Here is a 19,142-nt window from a genome sequence, read left to right as displayed (position 1 = left end):
ACGAAGCCTCCACATCATGTGCCACATCCCAGTCTTCTGCTGGATCACTGCTACAGTTCTGGAGGATGTGTTGAAAACCAGAGAGGGAGGAGAGCTGCCCAACACCCTGACTGAGATGTACATCCACTTCCTGGTGGTTCAGACCAAAGTGAAGAAGGTCAAGTATGATGGAGGAGCTGAGACAGATCCACACTGGAGTCCAGAGAGCAGGAAGATGATTGAGTCTCTGGGAAAACTGGCTTTTGAGCAGCTGCTGAAAGGAAACTTGATTTTCTATGAATCAGACCTGACAGAGTGTGGCATCGATATCAGAGCAGCCTCAGTGTATTCAGGAGTGTTCACACAGATCTTTAAAGAGGAGAGAGGGCTGTACCAGGACAAGGTGTTCTGCTTCGTCCATCTGAGTGTTCAGGAGTTTCTGGCTGCTCTTCATGCCCATCTGACCTTCATCAACTCTGGAGTCAACCTGATGGAAGAACATCAAACAAATTCCAAGAGGTCTGTAGGATTTAAGAAACCAAAACTAAGTTGTGTCCATAAGAGTGCTGTAGACAAGGCCTTGCAAAGTCCAAATGCACAGCTGGACTTGTTCCTCCGCTTCCTCCTGGGTCTTTCACTGCAGACCAATCAGACTCTCCTTAGAGGCCTGCTGGCAAAGACAGGAAATAGCTCACAGACCAATTTGGAAACTATTGAGTACATTAAGGAGGAGATCAGTGACAACATTTGTGCAGAGAAAAGCATCAACCTGTTCCACTGTCTGAATGAACTGAATGATGGTTCTCTAGTAGAGGAGATCCAACAGTCTCTGAGTTCAGGAAGCCTCTCCACAGATAAACTGTCTCCTGCTCATTGGTCAGCGCTGGTCTTCATCTTACTGTCATCAGGAAAAGATCTGGATGTGTTTGACCTGAATAAATATTCTGCTTCAGAGGAGGTTCTTCTGAGACTGCTGCCAGTGGTCAAAGCCTCCAACAAAGCTCTGTAAGTACAATTACAGTGGGATGTTTCTAAATATAATACTGTTGTTTGTACAAGAGAGAAGGTGATGTCAATTAGAAAATTTTTGCTTGTTTGTTATGCTTTTTTTATCAGAAAAAGTTGTGTTTTTGACAATAGTTGTTACAATTTTCTAACAGCACATGAACAGCACCGATTCCAGCACCTACTCCTAACTAACTATTGAGAAATAAACAAAGAAAGAAAGAAAACCAATTAGTGCAAGATTCACTCACGTCAGAATAAACTTCTTAAGGAACAGTTGGTGAACAATGACACTTGGTCAGAGGTCATGCTACAATGTTTAGAGCTATTGCAATGTCATTTTTGAACAAAAAAAGAGTGAAGAGTTTGTATTTTCTTGTTTTTTATGCAGTTGCCACTCATTTCATTTTTCCTTAATACAAATATTTCTCCTATTATATGGTCCTGTGATATGACTTGCGGTAAAATGAACAACTCTGCACGGTAAGCAATAAGCACCATCACTTAGCAGATTGGTTTGTATGAAATATGAATAATTGACCAGGCAAGAGAATTAATGAATAGGACTAAATTGATCAAACTTTTGACTGAATTTGGTGTTCAGGAATTGAATAAAACAAGGATGTTTTTGGACCATTTTTTTATTGAATGGACAGGGATAATTTATGATCAGGGGTGAAGGTGAATTTGGAATGAGCTTTAAGTCATTTAAAGTTGGAAAGTAGGGTAGGGCAGAGTATGGTATCAAACTGATATCAGCAAAAAATCAATAGTCAGTTGAAATGTAAGTTCATTCAGCTTTACCATAAAGATTATAGAAAAAGGTGTGTCACAAAGCTGTCCAGCAAGGCCTGATTCTTTCCTGTTGGAACTTGTTGAGTGAGTGACAGATCTAGCCAAGGGTCACCTGGTGGTCAGTTGAGGTCACAGCTTGTTCAGAGATCAAACCAGTCATTTTCAGCTTTTGGTCTTTTCTGGGACTGTCAGTGTCAGTGAGGTTTGAACCCAGAATGTAGGCAGGACACGAGAATCTCAGGGAAAAAAAACTATTTTTATTAAACAGAAAGTGCTGATGAGACAAAAACTCTGCTTACAAAGGAACAGTAAACATCAGAAACTAGAGATAACAGTGAGGACTGTGATGGCATGTAGGTATGCACAATGCCTCAGTAAGGAGATACAGGGGAACAGACAATAAAAAGGGAGTTTTTAATCAAACAGAATAACATATACCTGGAAAGAGAACTGGGAACAGGTGAGACTGCGTGGGACAAGAGTAGACTGAGGAACCAAACACTGAGGAAACTGGCAGACACAAGGAAGAAAAATAAGCACAAGAATTACAGAAAAAAATCTAATAAAATATAGACAAAGATACAAAATATAAACAAAAACACGGTTCCTGACAGGGACTTAGTTGGTTCCGATTGAGCTCCTTCTGTCTAAGTCACATGTGTCAAACTCCATTCCTCGGGGCCTGCTCTCCTACATGTTTTAGATGTGGTCTTGCTTTGAAACACCTGGTTTAAATGGATGACTTGTGGAAATGCTTCTGGAGAACTTGATGATTTGGTAAGGAGTTGATACTTCAAGTTGAAATTGGTATCAGAGTAACATAAGACCTATTGGAAGTTTATAAAACTTTTATACAAGTTTTTAGGCACCCGTACTCATCTTTCTGTACATGTTTTCATGTTTCTGCAGACCTTCTTCCTCAGTGGCATTAACACTCCTGCTCTGGATCAGAATCTGGCCAGGGAACTGGATCCTCTATCACAGCCCTGGCCAGATTCTGATTTGAGACCACAGTCAAATCTTTACAAAGCTGTGAAAGCTCAAGTTCAGATGGCATCCTATCAGAATTCTACAGAACCTTTTGAAAGCACCTGGCCCCATTTCTATTAGAAATGTTTACTGAGTCTATCAATACATTCATGCTCCCCCTGACATTGAACCATGCTTTTATCTTGTTGCTTTTACAAAATGAGAAAGACCTTTCACTATGTGGTTCAATGTTTTTCTATCAGCCTGTTAAATATTGACTTCAAATGCTGTGAAAGTTACTAGCCAAACAATTAGAAGTAGTTTTACCTTCAGTTATATCCTTTGGTCAAACTGGGTTTATCTGCAATGGCCCAGGCACTCATTTTTTAATCTCCAGAAAGTATTTAATGCGATTTACAACTCCTCCACAAGGATTCAAGGATCTCTTATTGTCATACCATTTCACACTTGAATGTTTGTGGTACAAAATTTGGAGTCAGAAGTGTAATTGCCATGCCACACGGTGATACAGGTGCAGAGAACGCTCTTCACCACAAGTGATAGAAGCTCCTCAGGACTGAGCTCCCAAGTCCAGCTCTCCGCAGCTTTCTGGGGAAATAGAAATGCTGGTGGGCCTTCCTGACCAGGCAGGAAGTGTTGGAACTACATGTAAGGTGATTGGATGCACACCCAGGTATCTATAGCTGGAGACCACCTCCACAGCTGCTCCTACGATGTACAGGGGAGGAAGAGGATACTTGTCTCTTCTGAAATCCACCACCATCTCTTTGGTCTTTTTCACATTGATGCAGAGGTTATTTTCTTTGCACCATTGCACCAGAAGTTCCACCTCCTCTCTGTATTTGGACTCATCATTGTTCGAGATACATCCCACTACTGCTGTGTCGTCTGCCTTCGCTGGGCTTGGCTAGCTATTTTCAATTTCCCCCTGGTTTTTATGTAAACAAGATGCTCTGCCCCCTCACTTGCCTAAGGACATCTGTGGATCAGCTCTGGGCTGGCTGATAACATTCCATCATTATCAAAGACAATGGCCTCTGTGACGTGATTCATGGACTTCTCTACAAACACACACACACACACACACACACACACACNTATGTCCTGAAAATTTTATTCATTCATTCATCCATTCAGTGGTTCATGACATATTCTGTGACGTGATTCATGGACTTCTCTACAAACACACACACACACACACACACACACACACACACACACACACACACACACACACTCACAACATGCACCACACTGCCTGCCACTGCCTCTACAGACACACGCACACTTTCCGCTGTCTCTGAGTCATCTCTGTCATCCCCCTCCCTCCCTCTCCTCCTTCACTACCTTAGTCTAATTATCTTAGTAATTCTTATGTTGGCTGTTAGCAGGCCTTTTTGGTACTATTAGCTAGTCTCTTGTACCTTTATTTTGGCATTATAATATTTATCTTAGTATTTATTATGTTGGCTGTTTAGCAGGTCTTTGGTACTATTAAGTAGACATGTTGTACCTTTAGTTTAGCATTATAATGTTTCAGTTTATGTTAGCTTTTTTAGCCTTCCTGTACATTTAGCTTAGTTTAGTTTATCTTAGCTCATATTTTAGATATTGTTAGTTGTTAGATTCCTAATTGTTGTTTAGTACAGCTTTAACTTTATCATAATTTCATTTAGATTATTTTAGCTGCTATTTTACTGTCTTAGCTCATGTTTAGATATGTTTAGTTTCATGATTTTATTTATATTATCTTATATTTCATTTAGATTATACATGATTGATGTTTTTACTTCTGTATCTCTATATTTGATTATGTTTTTATGATGTTTGATATGATGTTTTGATCTGTATTTGATTATGTACCTGATTGTTGTTTCTGTGTTGTAAAGCACTTTGAATCGCCTTGTTGCGAAAAAGTGCTATATAAATAAATTTCACTTCACTTCACTTCACTTCACTGTGGAGGACTTGGGGACAGGGACAATAGTGGCAGACTTTAAGTATGTGGGGACAGATGACAGTGACAGTGAGGTGTTTAAGATGTCTGCCAATACCTCAGACAGCTGATGTGCAGTCTCTCAGTACCAGCCCTGAGATGTTTTTGGGGCCTGTAGCTTTACAGGGATTGATTCCCTGGAGGGTCTTCCTCATGTCTGCTGTGGTCATGGAGAGGGGCGTGTCACCAGGTGGTGGTATAAGTTTGGTGCCGGGAGGGGTGGGGGTAGTAGGGTCTTGTCTGGATCCTCAAAGTGGGCATACAACCTATTGAGTGCATCTGGCAATGAGGGGTCCTTTGGGCATTGTGCATCCTTATGTTGTAGTCCATGATACACTTGATGCTCTTCCACATGCGCCGGGGGTTGTTGGTGGTGAAGTGACCTTGAATTTTCTGGGCATATGTGGCTTTGACCCTTGCAATGCCTGCAGTCAGATCTGTCCTTGCTTCTTTAAGTGCTGATGCTGCACCTGTCCTGAACACAGCGTCCCTAGCTTTCAGCAGAGCTCTCACCTCAGCATTCAGCCAGGGTTTCTGGTTTAGATAACAGGTAATTGTCCTGGTGGTGGAAACATTATCAGCAAACTTGGAGATGAAGCCATGAACAGAGAAGGTGTATTCTTACAGGTCCACCTCTCCTTCATATGTAGCCGCCTCTCTGAAGGCTTGCCAATCTAAGCACTGAAAACAGTCTTGGAGCACAGAGGCTGCATCCCTGAGCCACACAATGACTGTTTTCTTTGTTAGTCTAATCGGTTTCATCAGTGGACAATATACTGGTGCCAGCAGGATGGAGATGTGGTCAGATAGGCCAAGATGGGAGCAAGGAAGAGCTCTGTACACACCGTGAATGTTAGTGTACACACAGTCTAGAGTGTCATCTCCTTGCATGGGAAAGTTGACATACTGATAGAAACTGGGCAGAGTGTCCGTCAATTTTATGTCATTAAAGTCCCCCGCAACCACGTAAAACACCTCAGAGTGCTTTATCTGCAGTGAGCTAATGGTGTCATACAGCTCCTTTGATGCTTCGTTTTTCATTAGCATCTGGAAGGATGTAAACAAAGGTGATGATCACCGCTGTAAGCTACCGTGGCAGATAGCACGGCTGACATTTCACAGTCCTAAGTTCTATCACCTCAGAGCAGTAGCTTTATACCAGTCCACAATTCATACACCAACATTCATTCACGTACATACAGAGCCCTCCTCTCCATGTTTTTCCTGACCAGTGGTCACGGTCTGCTTTGAACGGCTGATGGCCATTGATCTGGAAGGCTGAGGCTGGCATGTTGTTGTTAAGCCAGGTTTCCGTTAGGCAAAGAACAGCACAGTTCTTCATCTCTGTAGAAACACTCAGCCTGAGATGTAACAAATCCACTTTGTTATCAAGTGAGTGGACACTGGCCAGAAAGAGAGTTGGAATCGGTGGTCTTCAAGCCTTTAGCTGGGCCAACGCGACTGCCCGCTTTCCCCTCTTCTGTTTTCGGGCACAACATTTCCTTTTGACCGTTGCTCCCCGCACTCTGCTGCACCAGTCTGTTGTCTTCAGGAGCTGTTGTCTACCAAGTGCAAATTTCAGCATCAGTGACATACTAATAACTGAACTGTCTCTGATGACCATTAGTTCAGTTGAGCTGTACTTCACTTATAAATTTAGTACTGAACTAATGGCTAAATCAGCCTCATAGGTATTAAAATAGATACCTAATAAAATAGATAAAATAATTCTTAACCCCAGGAGCACGAGAAGCCGCTACACCACTGTACACTGCCATAGCAAACAGAAACACAACTACTCTACCCGATGTTTTAATTGCACTGGGTGCTGCCAAAAGTGTTTGATAAAACTGAGTGAAATTATCTTTTTTTTGGATTTGGGAAAAATTTATCTTGTGTAAAATTATTATATTTGCCCACTTAATGTTAAAACAAATGGCACAAACTGTCAGGATTTTGGTGTTTTTGAGTTGTCTTTATCATCTTCTGTGTTTTATTTTTATGATTGGTTCTGTTCTTGTGATCCTTGTGTTGTTTCCTGTGTTTTATTGTATGTTCTTTGTGATTTTGCACCCTGTGCCCTCCTTGTTTCTCTGTGCCATTATTCACTTGCCCTCCGCTCAGTAGTTTTCCAGTCAGCCCGCCACCCCCACCTAACCTATGCCATTGTTGTTCATTTTTCTCTCACCCATAGTTCTTTAAATTAAATCTCTGCCATATACTCTCTGTAGGATCAGTTTTGTTGGTTATACGCCACCAGTAGGTTGTGTTCCTGCTTCATGTGTCCCCATGTGATCCCGTGTTTTTGTATTTAAGTTTAAGCTGCCAGCGTTATTGTTGTTCCTTTAATAAATTATATTAGTTTAGTGAAGCTCCTTATGTCATGTCTGCATACTGGATTCATCTTCCTTCAACCTGATATAAAATCTGGATATTTTTGCTTACATCGCTCTACAGGGCAGGGCTGTCCATTTATTCTGATTTATTTGCCATTGCCTTATAGTCTCATTCTGATTTATTCTACATTATCTAGAAATGGTGTGGAGCTGAAGGTGGCCACCTTATACTGCCTATTTTATTTATTTATTTTCTTCAGCTTTTTTGTTAGGGGTGGGGAGGGAGGTGATATGTTTAAAGCTCAGTGAACAAATCTAAAAAAGGTTAAAAAACAAAAACAACTGGACTTCTATTCTTGTTTTTGTTTTTAACCTTTTTAGGATTTACCATGGCCTGGATGATTGAGAATCTACACCAGCACTCAGTATACAATTTTTTTTTGTTTAACAAAAAAAAAAAAAAAAAAGGAAATGTAGTTTTATAAACAAAACCTTGCCTTAGAAACAGCAAACCAGGAAGTTAATTGTTTTCTGATTTCATAAAGAAACTACAGCCCTGGCAAAAGAAAAATTTCCACCCTCTTTCAGTTTTAGGGTTTTACATATCAAAACATAATAAAAGTGATGTGATCTTCACCTGGTTATAAACTTATTCTAATCTAACCTCACGTGTAAAAACACACACAGCAGTATTCCAACATGTCATTATTTATAAATAAAATTAAAGCCAAAGTTTAAAAGCTGTGAAAAATCTAAGTTCACTTTTACTGCTTCTACATGATTTAAAAGCTAGATACTGCTGTTCAAATGTGTTGATTCACTATTTATAGTTGTCAACTAATCATCATGACCACCTCTATAAAAGCAAAAGTTGTGTCTGTTCACTACTTTGGAGCACACGGGTGTCAAGGAGGACAGACATAAAACAAACTAAGTAAACAATCTCAGACAGGCCTCAGTTAGCAAGTTAAAAGTTAAAGTTCATAACAGGAAAATGAGGAAAAAAACTTGAAGAGTAGGGCTTGTTTAAAAGGGTTGGAGGAGAAAGCCTCTTCTCTCTAAAAAGACACACATCTGAGGTTTGTAATTACATCTAAATGAACCACAAAACTTTTGGAAAAATTTCCTATGAACAGATGAGATCAACATAGAGATGTTTACCCAAAAGACACAGTGGCACATTTTGAGAGAACCAAACACATCATACAAGCACACACACCTCGTACCAACTGTCAAGCCAAGTGGTGGCTGGCTGATGATTTACCATTCGTAAATCAAAGAATTCTAGAGCCAAATGTGAAGCCATCTCTCTCTGACAGCTGAATCGTGGACTAAACTGGGTTGTGATGCAACAGAACATGGATCAGATCACAGCACCAACTGAAAAAAGAAAAAATCAAGGTGAAGCAATGATCCAAAATCTAAACCTCGCAACCTGACTAAAATGCTGTGGTGAGACCTTGAGAGAGAGGTGCAGAAACAAGTGTCTGCAAAACTCAATGAACTTAAGCAACATTGAAAAAATCTGTGGACTAAAATTCCTAAACAACCTCGTTAGAGGCTGATACAGTCTGTCGCACAGAAAACCATTACTGTGAGTGATTCTTTAAAGAGGTTCTACAAACTGTCTGGTCATCTGCCTGACTTAGCTTTTCACAGTTTTTAATTTAGGTTTTTCTTTTTTTAAATAAATAATGGCAATGTGGAATCTATTATGTTTTTGGAAACAATGTTAGATCTGAATAATTTTAGAACCTAGTAAAGACCAAGGGTCTAATTTATAAAACTGGCTTACTGCCTGAAACTTGCGTACGTCACTATCCAAGCAAAGTTTGTCTTGTATTCCTGCTATGCGCCACTATGAAGCTGCAGTTAGACTGTTTTTGTGTGGAAAAAGCAGGATTATATTGTTGCTTTTGCTACCATTATTCGGCCTTTTTGTGTTGATACAACTGCTTCTTTAGTTTGGTTGTTTGACCTAGCTTGTGCTTCATATAACATCAAGGCTGTATCACATAAATTGACAGCAAGTGTTATTGTAGGGGAGACAAAAGAGAGGAAGAGAGAAGATAATTGAGGTAAATATGACAGAATCTTTTGCTAATATGTAGCCTTATCAATGAATCCGTAGTGTTTTGTTTTAGTCTATGACAATACATGGGACTGTTATAGCATCTGGAATTATTGTAAAGTGAATTAAACAGTGTAAACTGAAAGGCAGCATGTACACATCCTTTATTTATGTTTGTCTTTCAGTTCACATTTAACACACACATCTAAGTTTTAAATTCTCTTTCTAATTGTCTGTAGACTGAGTGTCTGTAACCTGTCAGACAGAAGCTGTGAAGTTCTGTCCTCAGTCCTCAGCTCTCAGTCCTCCGGTCTCAAAGAACTGGACCTGAGTAACAACAACCTGCAGGATTCAGGAGTGAAGCTGCTTTCTGCTGCCCTGAGGAGTCCACACTGTCATCTAGAAACTCTCAGGTCAGGATTTATTATCGTTCAGTATGCATATTTGTTTACAACTAACAGCATGCTTTTTAGAAGGTGTATTCAGGGGTATTCAGACCATATAATTAGGCCTATAATACAACCAGGCCAAACTTTATCTCATTGTTTAGACCTTGTTCACTGCAAAAATTTAAAAACCTATATGTCTCACAAGCTGATTCTTTTTTAAACACTCTTTTGATCCTTTTTTTTTACATTTTAAAAAAACAATAAGAAAACACTCCCAGATCTCAATTCAGAATGGTCTGACAACCTGTGCCATTAATGTAGGACAAAAAGATTTCAAATTATTTCAGTTATTACAACCTTACTGGGTGAATCACCCTCATTTTTTTTTTCCATTTTAAGTAAATAAATGACCTCTTTTAACAAGTTTATGTATGTAGGTGGAGCTGCACATTTTCAATTTAACAGTATTAGTCTCCTGGCCAGAGGAGTTGTAAATGCAATAAAATTTATTTTACAGGAAAAACAGGAAGTGGAGTAGGCCCTATCCTTCCTTAAATCCTCTTCCCAAACATCATCTGAAATTAAAAATCCAAAATCTGTCTCCCATGCAGTTTTTTAACACAGTGAAAGGATTTGAAAGCTTTAAAATACTTATACTTAATAATTTGCCCTGCTTATTGAGGGGATAGGTTGCAGAAACACTTCAGAGTCGCTAGGAAGGGCCACAAATTCAGGAGATAAGCTATGGACATAATGTCAAGCTTGATGCTATCTGAAAAAAAAGAAGCTTTTCAGGAAAGATAATTTATGTGCTAGCTGTTTAAAAAAAGGCAAAAGAAGAATCAACCTACAACACAGGGTCATTCTCCTTGTACTGAATCCAATAATTCATATTTTTATATGAGTTCTCTAGTAATACTGCAAAAAGTCAGGTAGTGCCATGCCATTTCATCCAGAACTTTGGGCCTCTGTAAAACTTGATGCTGCAACCTGGGTGTTTTTTTTTTATCTTCAAATAAAATCAAGAATGAAGATTGAATTATGATTCATGACCCTTTGAGAAAAAGGTAAAAGATAGAAAAACAGGAATACATTGTATTAGATAGAAAAAGTGTGGAATTAGCTCTAGCACCAAAATAAATAAATAAAAAATACAAAAAAATGCTCAAAATGTTTAATTTGAGCATTTGTCAATGAAAGAAAATGGTAATCTTATAAAGATTACTATTGTACTCACTATGTGCATTCCAAGATAGGCAAACCCCAAATTGGATATATCTTGATTGAGTGGCTCCCCACCCCCACCCCCACACACACTTTTTCAGCATCCAGTGCAAATAAAGTCTCAGGTAGAGTAGTTGTGGAGGAGTAGTAAACCACAATTATCACTTTCTGGAGATTAAAAAATGAGTGTTTATTGTGAATAAATCCAGTTTGATCTAGGAATGTGATTCAGGCTAAAACTTCTTCTCAGCACCAGTAACTTTGACAGTAGTTTAAAGTCAACATTTAATAACCTGATGTCTGGTGCCTGAAGTGCAAACAACATCAACAACTCACTAAACACAACAACAAATTAAAAACACAAGGACATCTTCAAAAACACAACACAACAACATTACCCTACTGGAAGAGGTAGGTACCAGTGGTAAACACGAGACAATGCTGATTGGAAAACGGCGCCATTTTGCTTTTTAACCAGAAGTTACTCTGCCTGTAGTGCGTTTTTGAAATGTTACCGGTGACCTAAATGTAGCTGTAGCTGCCGCTTGCCAAGAATATTTTTTGAGGCAACACATATACAAGGGGTCATGCTCATGACTAACCACAAAATTTCAGGTTTAAAAGCCAACTGCACTCTCGTCCAATCAATGATGTCTCATGTTTCTCACTGGTACCTACCTGGAACTGATTAAGCTTCTCAGAAGAGAAGAGAAACATCTTGAAATACAGAATAGAATCTGATTTTTAAGCTTTTTGGAATTTACCATGTCCTGGATGACTGACAAGCTACACCAACCCTTTTTTCCCCAAGTTTGTTTCCCATGTTTGAAGAGCTTTTTGTAATGCCTTGGGGGCCACAGTAAACCTCTCATGAGTCCAGATTTACCCTGTTCCAGAGGGATGGGCACATTAGGCTAAGAAGAGATGCAGGTGAAGTGTTGCACCCATCATGCCTAGTGCCTGCTGTACAAACCTGTGGGGGCAGTGCTATGATCTGGGGTTGCTGCAGTTGGTCAGGTCTAGGTTCAGCAACAGTATGTGCTCAAAGAATGTCAGCTGACTACCTGAATATACCAAATGACCAGGTTATTCCATCAATGGATTTTTTCTTCCCTGATGGCACGGGCATATTCCAAGATGACAATGCCAGGATTCATCGGGCTCAATTTGTGAAAGAGTGGTTCAGGGAGCATGAGACATCATTTTCACACATGGATTGGCCACCACAGAGTCCAGACCTTAACTCCCTTGAGAATCTTTGGGATCTGCTGGAGAAGGCTTTGCACAGCGGTCAGACTCTACCATCATCAATGCAAGATCTTGGTGAAAAATCAATGCAACACTGGATGGAAATAAATCTTGGGACATTGCAGAAGCTTATCGAAACAATGCCACAACGATTGTGTGCCGTAATCAAAGCTAAAGGCGGTCCAACAAAATAGTGTGTGTAACCTATTTATTTTTTGGTGGCGACCGACTTTTTTTTTTGGGGCAGGCAGTATATGTCAATACATGATAGCGGTACCTTGCAACATTTGAACCCAATCAGCTTTAGTTTCTGGTCAGTTCACTCAGAGTATCTGTAGAAATAGGAAATTGTGTGTGTGTCGTGTGTGCAGGCTATCAGGCTGTCTGATCACAGAGGAAGGCTGTGCTTCTCTGGCCTCAGCTCTGAGCTCCAACCCCTCCCATCTGAGAGAGCTGGACCTGAGCTACAATCATCCAGGAGACTCAGGAGTGAAGCTGCTGTCAGCTGGACTGAAGGATCCACTCTGGAGACTGGACACTCTCAGGTATGGAGAGACCTGCTGCAGACACACACAATGTCTGATAGAGAAGGAAGAACTGGAAACATGTTCTCTGTTCTTCAATCAGCTCTTTCTGCTTCATGCTGGATATGAGGCTTATATGAACAATCAAGTAGGAGCAGTTTTTTCTTTCCTCCTGAAGAAACTGCTTGAACAGAAACAGCAGATATTTGTGTTCTGTAGGCAGTCTCCAAGGTGAAGAGGAGTGGTATGAGACAGTAGCTGCGTTTGAACGTAAAAAAAACATATGTGTGCTCGAATGTTTATTGTGTTGTTGTGAATCTCAGCTTTCTGACTATCTGCCTTTGAAAGCAGATCTTTGAGCAGATGAATTTGCTACAGCTCATCTTGTTCAGGCAGCAGAGCTGATAGATGCTGAAAAGCTGCTTGATCATCCATCAGACTAACAGTTTCCATAACAGTGTGGATGTTGGACTAAATAGAAGCTTGATGATGTGACTGCACTTCAAAGTGTAGATGAAGAAGCAGACTGGATGGTGTCCTCCTCCTCCTGCCTGATTCAGTAAAGATGAAGTGCAATGAAAAGAATGAGTTCAAACTGGAACATGACAACCACAGGACAGGACTTTAGAGATGCTCCATTCAAATGTTGGACTGTTCCTTCCTCCCTGTAGAACAATGTGTGTATGAGAGCCATGTAATGTCCATATTTGCTGAAAGAGACTGATGGTCTGACTCCCCTCCTCCTTTCAGGGTGGAGCCTGCTGGAGTCCGATGGTTGACACCAGGTCTGAGGAAGTGTAAGTGTGTTTTTCATTTGATTCATGACAACAAAGCAGCAACATTCAACCATCTTCAAACTGTCACATCACTCATTCATGAGTCATCATCAAAGTGTCAATAAATGATCAGATGATGGATCAATAACAGCTGGATTGTATTTGTTCTCTCAACCAGATTCCTGTCAGCTCACAATCGACACAAACACAGCGAGCAGAAACCTCCAACTGTCTGACAACAACAGGAAGGTGACATATGTGAAGGAGGTTCAGGCATATCCTGATCATCCAGACAGATTTGAATTCAGGTCTCAGCTGATGTGTAGAACTGGTCTGAGTGGCCGCTGTTACTGGGAGGTTGAGTGGAGAGGAGAGGTTCGTATATCAGTGAGTTACAGAGGAATCAGAAGGAAAGGAGGCAGTGAAGACTGTGTGTTTGGGAACAATGATTTGTCCTGGAGTCTGTGGTGCTCTGATGATGGTCGTTACTTTGTCTGTCACAATAACATAAAAGTACTTGTCTCCTCCTCTTCCTCTGTCTCTTACAGAGTAGCAGTGTATGTGGACTATCCTGCTGGCATTCTGTCCTTCTACAGAGTCTCCTCTGACTCACTGATCCACCTCCACACCTTCAACACCACATTCACTCAAACTCTTTATCCTGGATTTAAATGCTGTTATGGTTCCTCAGTGTTTCTGTGTCAAGTTTGACATAAAGGGTCCCTTTCTGTAAGAAAATCCTCTCGTTTGTAGGGGAGAGGTTATATTTTATTAGAAGATGGAGAAGTTTGAATTGTTAACAATTCATAAATTATAATACCTTGGGGCACCACCCTCCAGAGAGTGTAAAAATTACATAAATCTAGAATTTTTAGTTAGCAATCTCAAAATGTCACTACCCTAAATCATGAGTTCTTCACTTCAGATTAAAATCATAATCATCAAAATGCACGTACAACCGAATTAAGTTTTCGCACTATTTATGTGACTCCTATTGAGCAGACATATATAACACAAGTTCTGGCAGGTTATGAAAATATTGCGCATTTGAATATGGTAATAAATACTGACTGAGGGGTTGAATTGGCATGAAGGTTGAACAGAGAAGTCTACTTAAAGCAAAGAATTTAAAATTTAGAGGCAGAAGGGGTTTGAAAAATTAAATTATTTATGAATTATTGTTATGGATTTGACCATGTGGGTGAGGCTAACTCTATAGACCAGCTCGGAGCACCATCAGAAGCAAACCAACAAACGGTTCAGAGATTTTATCCTACCAAGAGAAGGATCCGTCTCGCTGCTGTTTCTTGGTACCAGCCAGGAACTTTTAGGCCACAGCGGGAGGAAGGTGACTGGAAGATGTCGTCTCCAGGGCACTTTCCATCAGCAGGAACTGAGTCAAACCTTTGGCTGGTTCCAGTGGTCCAGACAATCGGCGACTCGTCCTCGGTAGGCAGGTGAACGACCCTGGGATGGCCTTTCGGCGCTACCAAAACTTGCCGCCATTTGTGGAGACAACGGAAGCGCTATGGACAAAGTTGGCCCTGTGTTGTTGCTGTTTTTTAAACTTATGGGGATTCTCCTGAGACTTCAGGAAGAGAGGTGCAGTGGAAGAAATGCTCTGGATGCCACAATTGTTGCACAGAGTAGGACAGCTGTTATCCACCAGAGATTTCAGGCTTTACAGCGCCTTCAGCTTGGGGACAGACGGCATAAACGCTGCAGAGTAAACTAACGCTGTTGTTTATATATTTCTACCGTTCGCTCTTTATACTTGCATCTGGCCACACCAATGACCAATGAGTGAACTAAGCTTGCATCACCCACAAAAGCAGGGCTACCCAGCTGGCCCTACTCCGAAGCAGGGACCAAAAAAGCAGGGACCGGCCTCGAAAAAATGCCGGTGGAAATGCGCGCAAAGCAAGCCGAGTAGAGTGGAGCCGGGACCTTTAAAGCCGGTAGAAAAGGGGCATTAGTATGTTAGCTCCTCTTGGTCTGATGAGATCAACAGAGCCCTCTGGGTTTCTTTCTAAAACACTGGTGGTTTAGTTTAGGTGACACAGTCCATTTTTGCATTAGGCTGTTAATGTAAAAATAATCCAAACTCTGACGTAGGACCCTACACATTGTTGATCATAGCTAATTATATAAATTCTGCATGTTGTTGAATTACTGCCTGAGATGTTTTATTTCATATTGTTCTTGTTAGGTCCTGTTCTCCGTATAATTTTGTGAGAGAGAATGTGTATGACACACTGATGAGATGATGGAACAGCAGTTACTTCATCAGAATGTTTTTGTATAATAATGTAGTGCAAAGGCTTTGTAAAATGGGCTATAATCTGCCACATTTCATCACAGTGTTCCCATGATAACCCAGAACAAACAAACCAAACACTGGGCCTAAAAGAGCTGTTTCTTGTTTTTAGCAGTAAGCAGAGTCAATATGAGGAAGATTCAGCTGTTTGCAATGAGTGTCACTAAATCCTTCACACTGCTCCTCTAATGATTTTTTATCATGTTGAGTTTGAGATTTTTGCTTATGATGTTAATTTCTTGTTTTTTTCTGTTTCATAATGCTTTAATAAATTTATAATCAAACAATTAAAGGATAAACGAAGTCATCATTTTTAATAGCTTTTGATCTCTATAACAATTGTAAAAATGGAGTGCATGAGACATCAAAAAGATTCTGACAGGTTGTCTTGACAATGTGAGTCAGCAATTTTAAACAAAGTCCCAGAGACATATTGTCCAGGTCACTAAACTAATTCCTAACACCATAACAAGTGCAATGATTATTTAGGGATGAACTTACATTAACGGATGAGGCTGGCAGAAGAAGTGGGCTTGTAAGCTACTCAATTAGCAATTACGCAAGAGGAGGCAGGATTTGACATGTGGACATAGGAGATTAGAAAAGTTAGGCTACATCACTCCCCCACTCACCTCTCATTTGTGTAAGGCACTTTGAGCAGAAAGAATCAGATAATTGAGATGGAGTGCCATCCAGACCTGCAGTGGGATACCTGGGCTTCAACACCACATTTTGGACAACTAGGAACTCCTGTGTTTGCTCTAAAAGCTGTGTTCCTCACTGTCCTGAGCTGTCTCATGTCTTGTATGTCTCCACATGTCCAGCACCCTCTACGTCAACCTGCACAGCTTTCTTCTCTGCTGTGCTAAACAAATGGAGATGGACAAGTGAAAGAGTTCAGACGGAGAACTTATAACTTGATGTCTCAGAGGGACGTGGAACTAAAACCAACCAGGCTGCCAGACACTGATCCGTCTCAATCAATTAATCAATCAAACTTTTTTTATGGCACCTTTCATACAAGTCAAATGCAATTGAAAGTGTTTAACAGCGGAGGGGGAAAACAAAGATTTTCTATTTAAAAACCAGACCAAATACATGGGTTTTTAGTCTACGTTTAAAGGTATCAAGATTACAAACTCCTCTCAGATCCTTTGGCAGGCCATTCCACAGTCTCGATGGGCAGCTACTAAAAGCAGAATTACCAAAAGTTTTTGTTTTGCACTGGGAAATAACTAAAAGAGGGGAACTAGAGGATCTGAGGGGACATAAAGGGCCTAAAAATATATATAAATATTCAAAAAATTAATTCTGAAATTATCAAGACCAGAGTCATTTAGAACAGGACTAATGTGACCCTTTGGTCTTTGTCAGCACTCTCACTGGTGAATTCTGGATTAATTGGACCTAATTTATTGTATTCTTTGAAAGACCATGGAGAGTGTTACAGTAGTGCTGCCTGCTTGAATCAGTCTCTCAGCGTTGCCCAAAGAGAGAAAAGGCCTTAACCTGAAAATATTTTTTAAATGATAAAAAGCCTAACACTCTTGGAAGGTTTTGAATCCATAGGGATTCAATGCAGGGGTCACTCTCTCTCTCTCTTCGAGTCTTTGAACCCAGAACGAGTATATCAGTCCTGTCCTGGTTAAGCTGCACAAAGTTCGGCAGCATCCATGAGTTCCAAAATACAATTAAGAAGTATGTCATCAGGAGACAACAACATAAAGTTGAGTGCCATCAGCATAACTCTGAAAACAGAAACCATGTCTCCTGATGACACCACTCAGAGGCAACAAAATTAAAAAGAAGTGGTCCTAAAATTGTTCCATGTGGTACACTGCAAGTAATATTGTAGACTTTTCTTTTCTTTCACAAAGATATATATATAAAAAAAATCACTTGTTTAATCTATCTAAATTTTGTGATCAATAGTGTCAAAAGCAGAATTGAGATCAAGTACTTCCAAAACCATAAGTTTATTGTTATCACAGTTTTTTATGTCATTAACCACTTTTAAAAGGGCTGTCTCTGTGCTGTAATGGGCTCTTAAACCTGACTGAAACAATTCTAATTTAAAATGTGAATTTCAAAGTGCATTTAGCTGAATAAAAACAGGTTTTTCTAAAATTTTACTTACAAGAAGAATTGTCTTGTAGCTACTGGGCATTAAAATATCCAAATTCCTTTTCTTAAAGACACCAAACTGAACAATTTGCTATGCTAAGTTTGTAACGGTTTTACTTGGTTTATCTATCTATTTATTCATATCTATTCATTTTTAAGGGGTGCCAGCCAGGTATTCCTCCTGACAAATAGGATTTTGTAGAATACATTTTTATATCTAACTGGTCACACAAGGACCAAACACTATAAGGTTTAGACCCTTTGGTACAATTAATGACAAAAAAACAAACAATTTTACACATAAGACCAACCACAAAATATAATTTTTCTTTCAGTCTTGTATTTTTATGTGCATGAATAAATAAACACAAATCCCTTCCCAAAAAAGAAAAAGTAATGTGTCAGTGTTTCTTCCACAAGGTTCACTGGGCAGGCAAAAGCTCCTGCACAAAATTTTGCCCCACAGCAAGAGAGGTCATGTGATGAAATTCTCACAAAAATTCAGAACCAGGCATCCCTTTCTTTTATCACCCGCAGAGTAACTTTTAACTCAGTGACACCACTGGCTTCCAGGATTTCCAGCCTGCCATGTAGGAGTATCAGGAGCACAGGAGCCTCCTATATCTCCTCTGTCTTTTTCCTGGCAGCTGCATCTCTAACATCCTTCTACCAACATACCCACTATCCCTCCTCTGCACACAGGGGCGCCGTATAGGGGGGAAAGGTTAGGACGATTCCAGGGGCCCAGGACCGACAGGGGCCCATGACCAACAGAACCTTTTTTTTTTTTTTTTTTTTTTAAGACAGTGTCCTAGTAAATAATATTAAGTATCTATGTTCCTTGTCTTTCTTTGGAGCTAGAAGACATTTTTACCATTCCATGATGTCCAAAAAGCAAACGTGCATTTCTAAAGACCCCACCGCCCCCCTCTCGCGCAATATGGTTTGTTCCTGCTTTAATTAGCGCGCACTTGCCAATACATTGTTTAATAGCTGCCAGTAAGTAGTAGCGACAACGAACGACAGAAACGACCATGCTCCCTAGAAAAAAGTTAAAGTTAGGCATCCAAAAGAGGAAAGAGAGAAAAGAAAGAGAAGAAAGACAGAAGAAAGGGTGTCAACCTGTTACCCACTTTTTCTCAAAGAGAGGTATTAATCAACCTAATTAGCTCAGCTGGCAAAGTTTCACGCTACCATTAGTTAGCATTTCAGTAGCATTTAATCAGCGATCAAACATTTACCTTGTCTGTTCGTTTTATCACACTTAAAAACAGATGAGTCAGAGTCAGCAGCAACCCATCATCCTATCCTAACTCATCCCTGCCCCTGTGAAAACGGTGAGCAATTGTTAAATCACATTACATTTTT

At 40.1% G+C, this 19,142-nt stretch overlaps 3 protein-coding genes across 18 annotated transcripts in view; 2 read left to right on the top strand and 1 right to left on the bottom strand.

Moving 5' to 3' along the window:
- LOC108242155 (NACHT, LRR and PYD domains-containing protein 12-like) overlaps positions 1-19,142 on the top strand; it is a 608,460-nt gene that overhangs the window by 9,158 nt on the left and 580,160 nt on the right. The window lies entirely within an intron of this gene.
- The window catches only part of LOC108249966 (NACHT, LRR and PYD domains-containing protein 12-like), a 417,931-nt gene that overhangs the window by 40,514 nt on the left and 358,275 nt on the right, over positions 1-19,142 (bottom strand). The window lies entirely within an intron of this gene.
- LOC119616724 (NLR family CARD domain-containing protein 3-like) lies at positions 7-14,960 on the top strand. Its single transcript, XM_037973843.1, has 5 exons — positions 7-984; positions 9,412-9,585; positions 12,405-12,578; positions 13,308-13,354; positions 13,512-14,960. The coding sequence occupies exons 1-5, from the start codon at positions 17-19 to the stop codon at positions 14,042-14,044; spliced, it is 1,896 nt and encodes a 631-aa protein (XP_037829771.1). The 5' UTR covers positions 7-16; the 3' UTR covers positions 14,045-14,960.

The sequence above is a fragment of the Kryptolebias marmoratus genome, linkage group LG23 (genome assembly GCF_001649575.2).
Source record: "Kryptolebias marmoratus isolate JLee-2015 linkage group LG23, ASM164957v2, whole genome shotgun sequence".
NCBI lineage: Eukaryota > Metazoa > Chordata > Actinopteri > Cyprinodontiformes > Rivulidae > Kryptolebias > Kryptolebias marmoratus.
The sequence above is the reverse complement of the archived record's forward strand: the minus strand, read 5'-3'. Positions and strand labels throughout refer to the sequence as shown.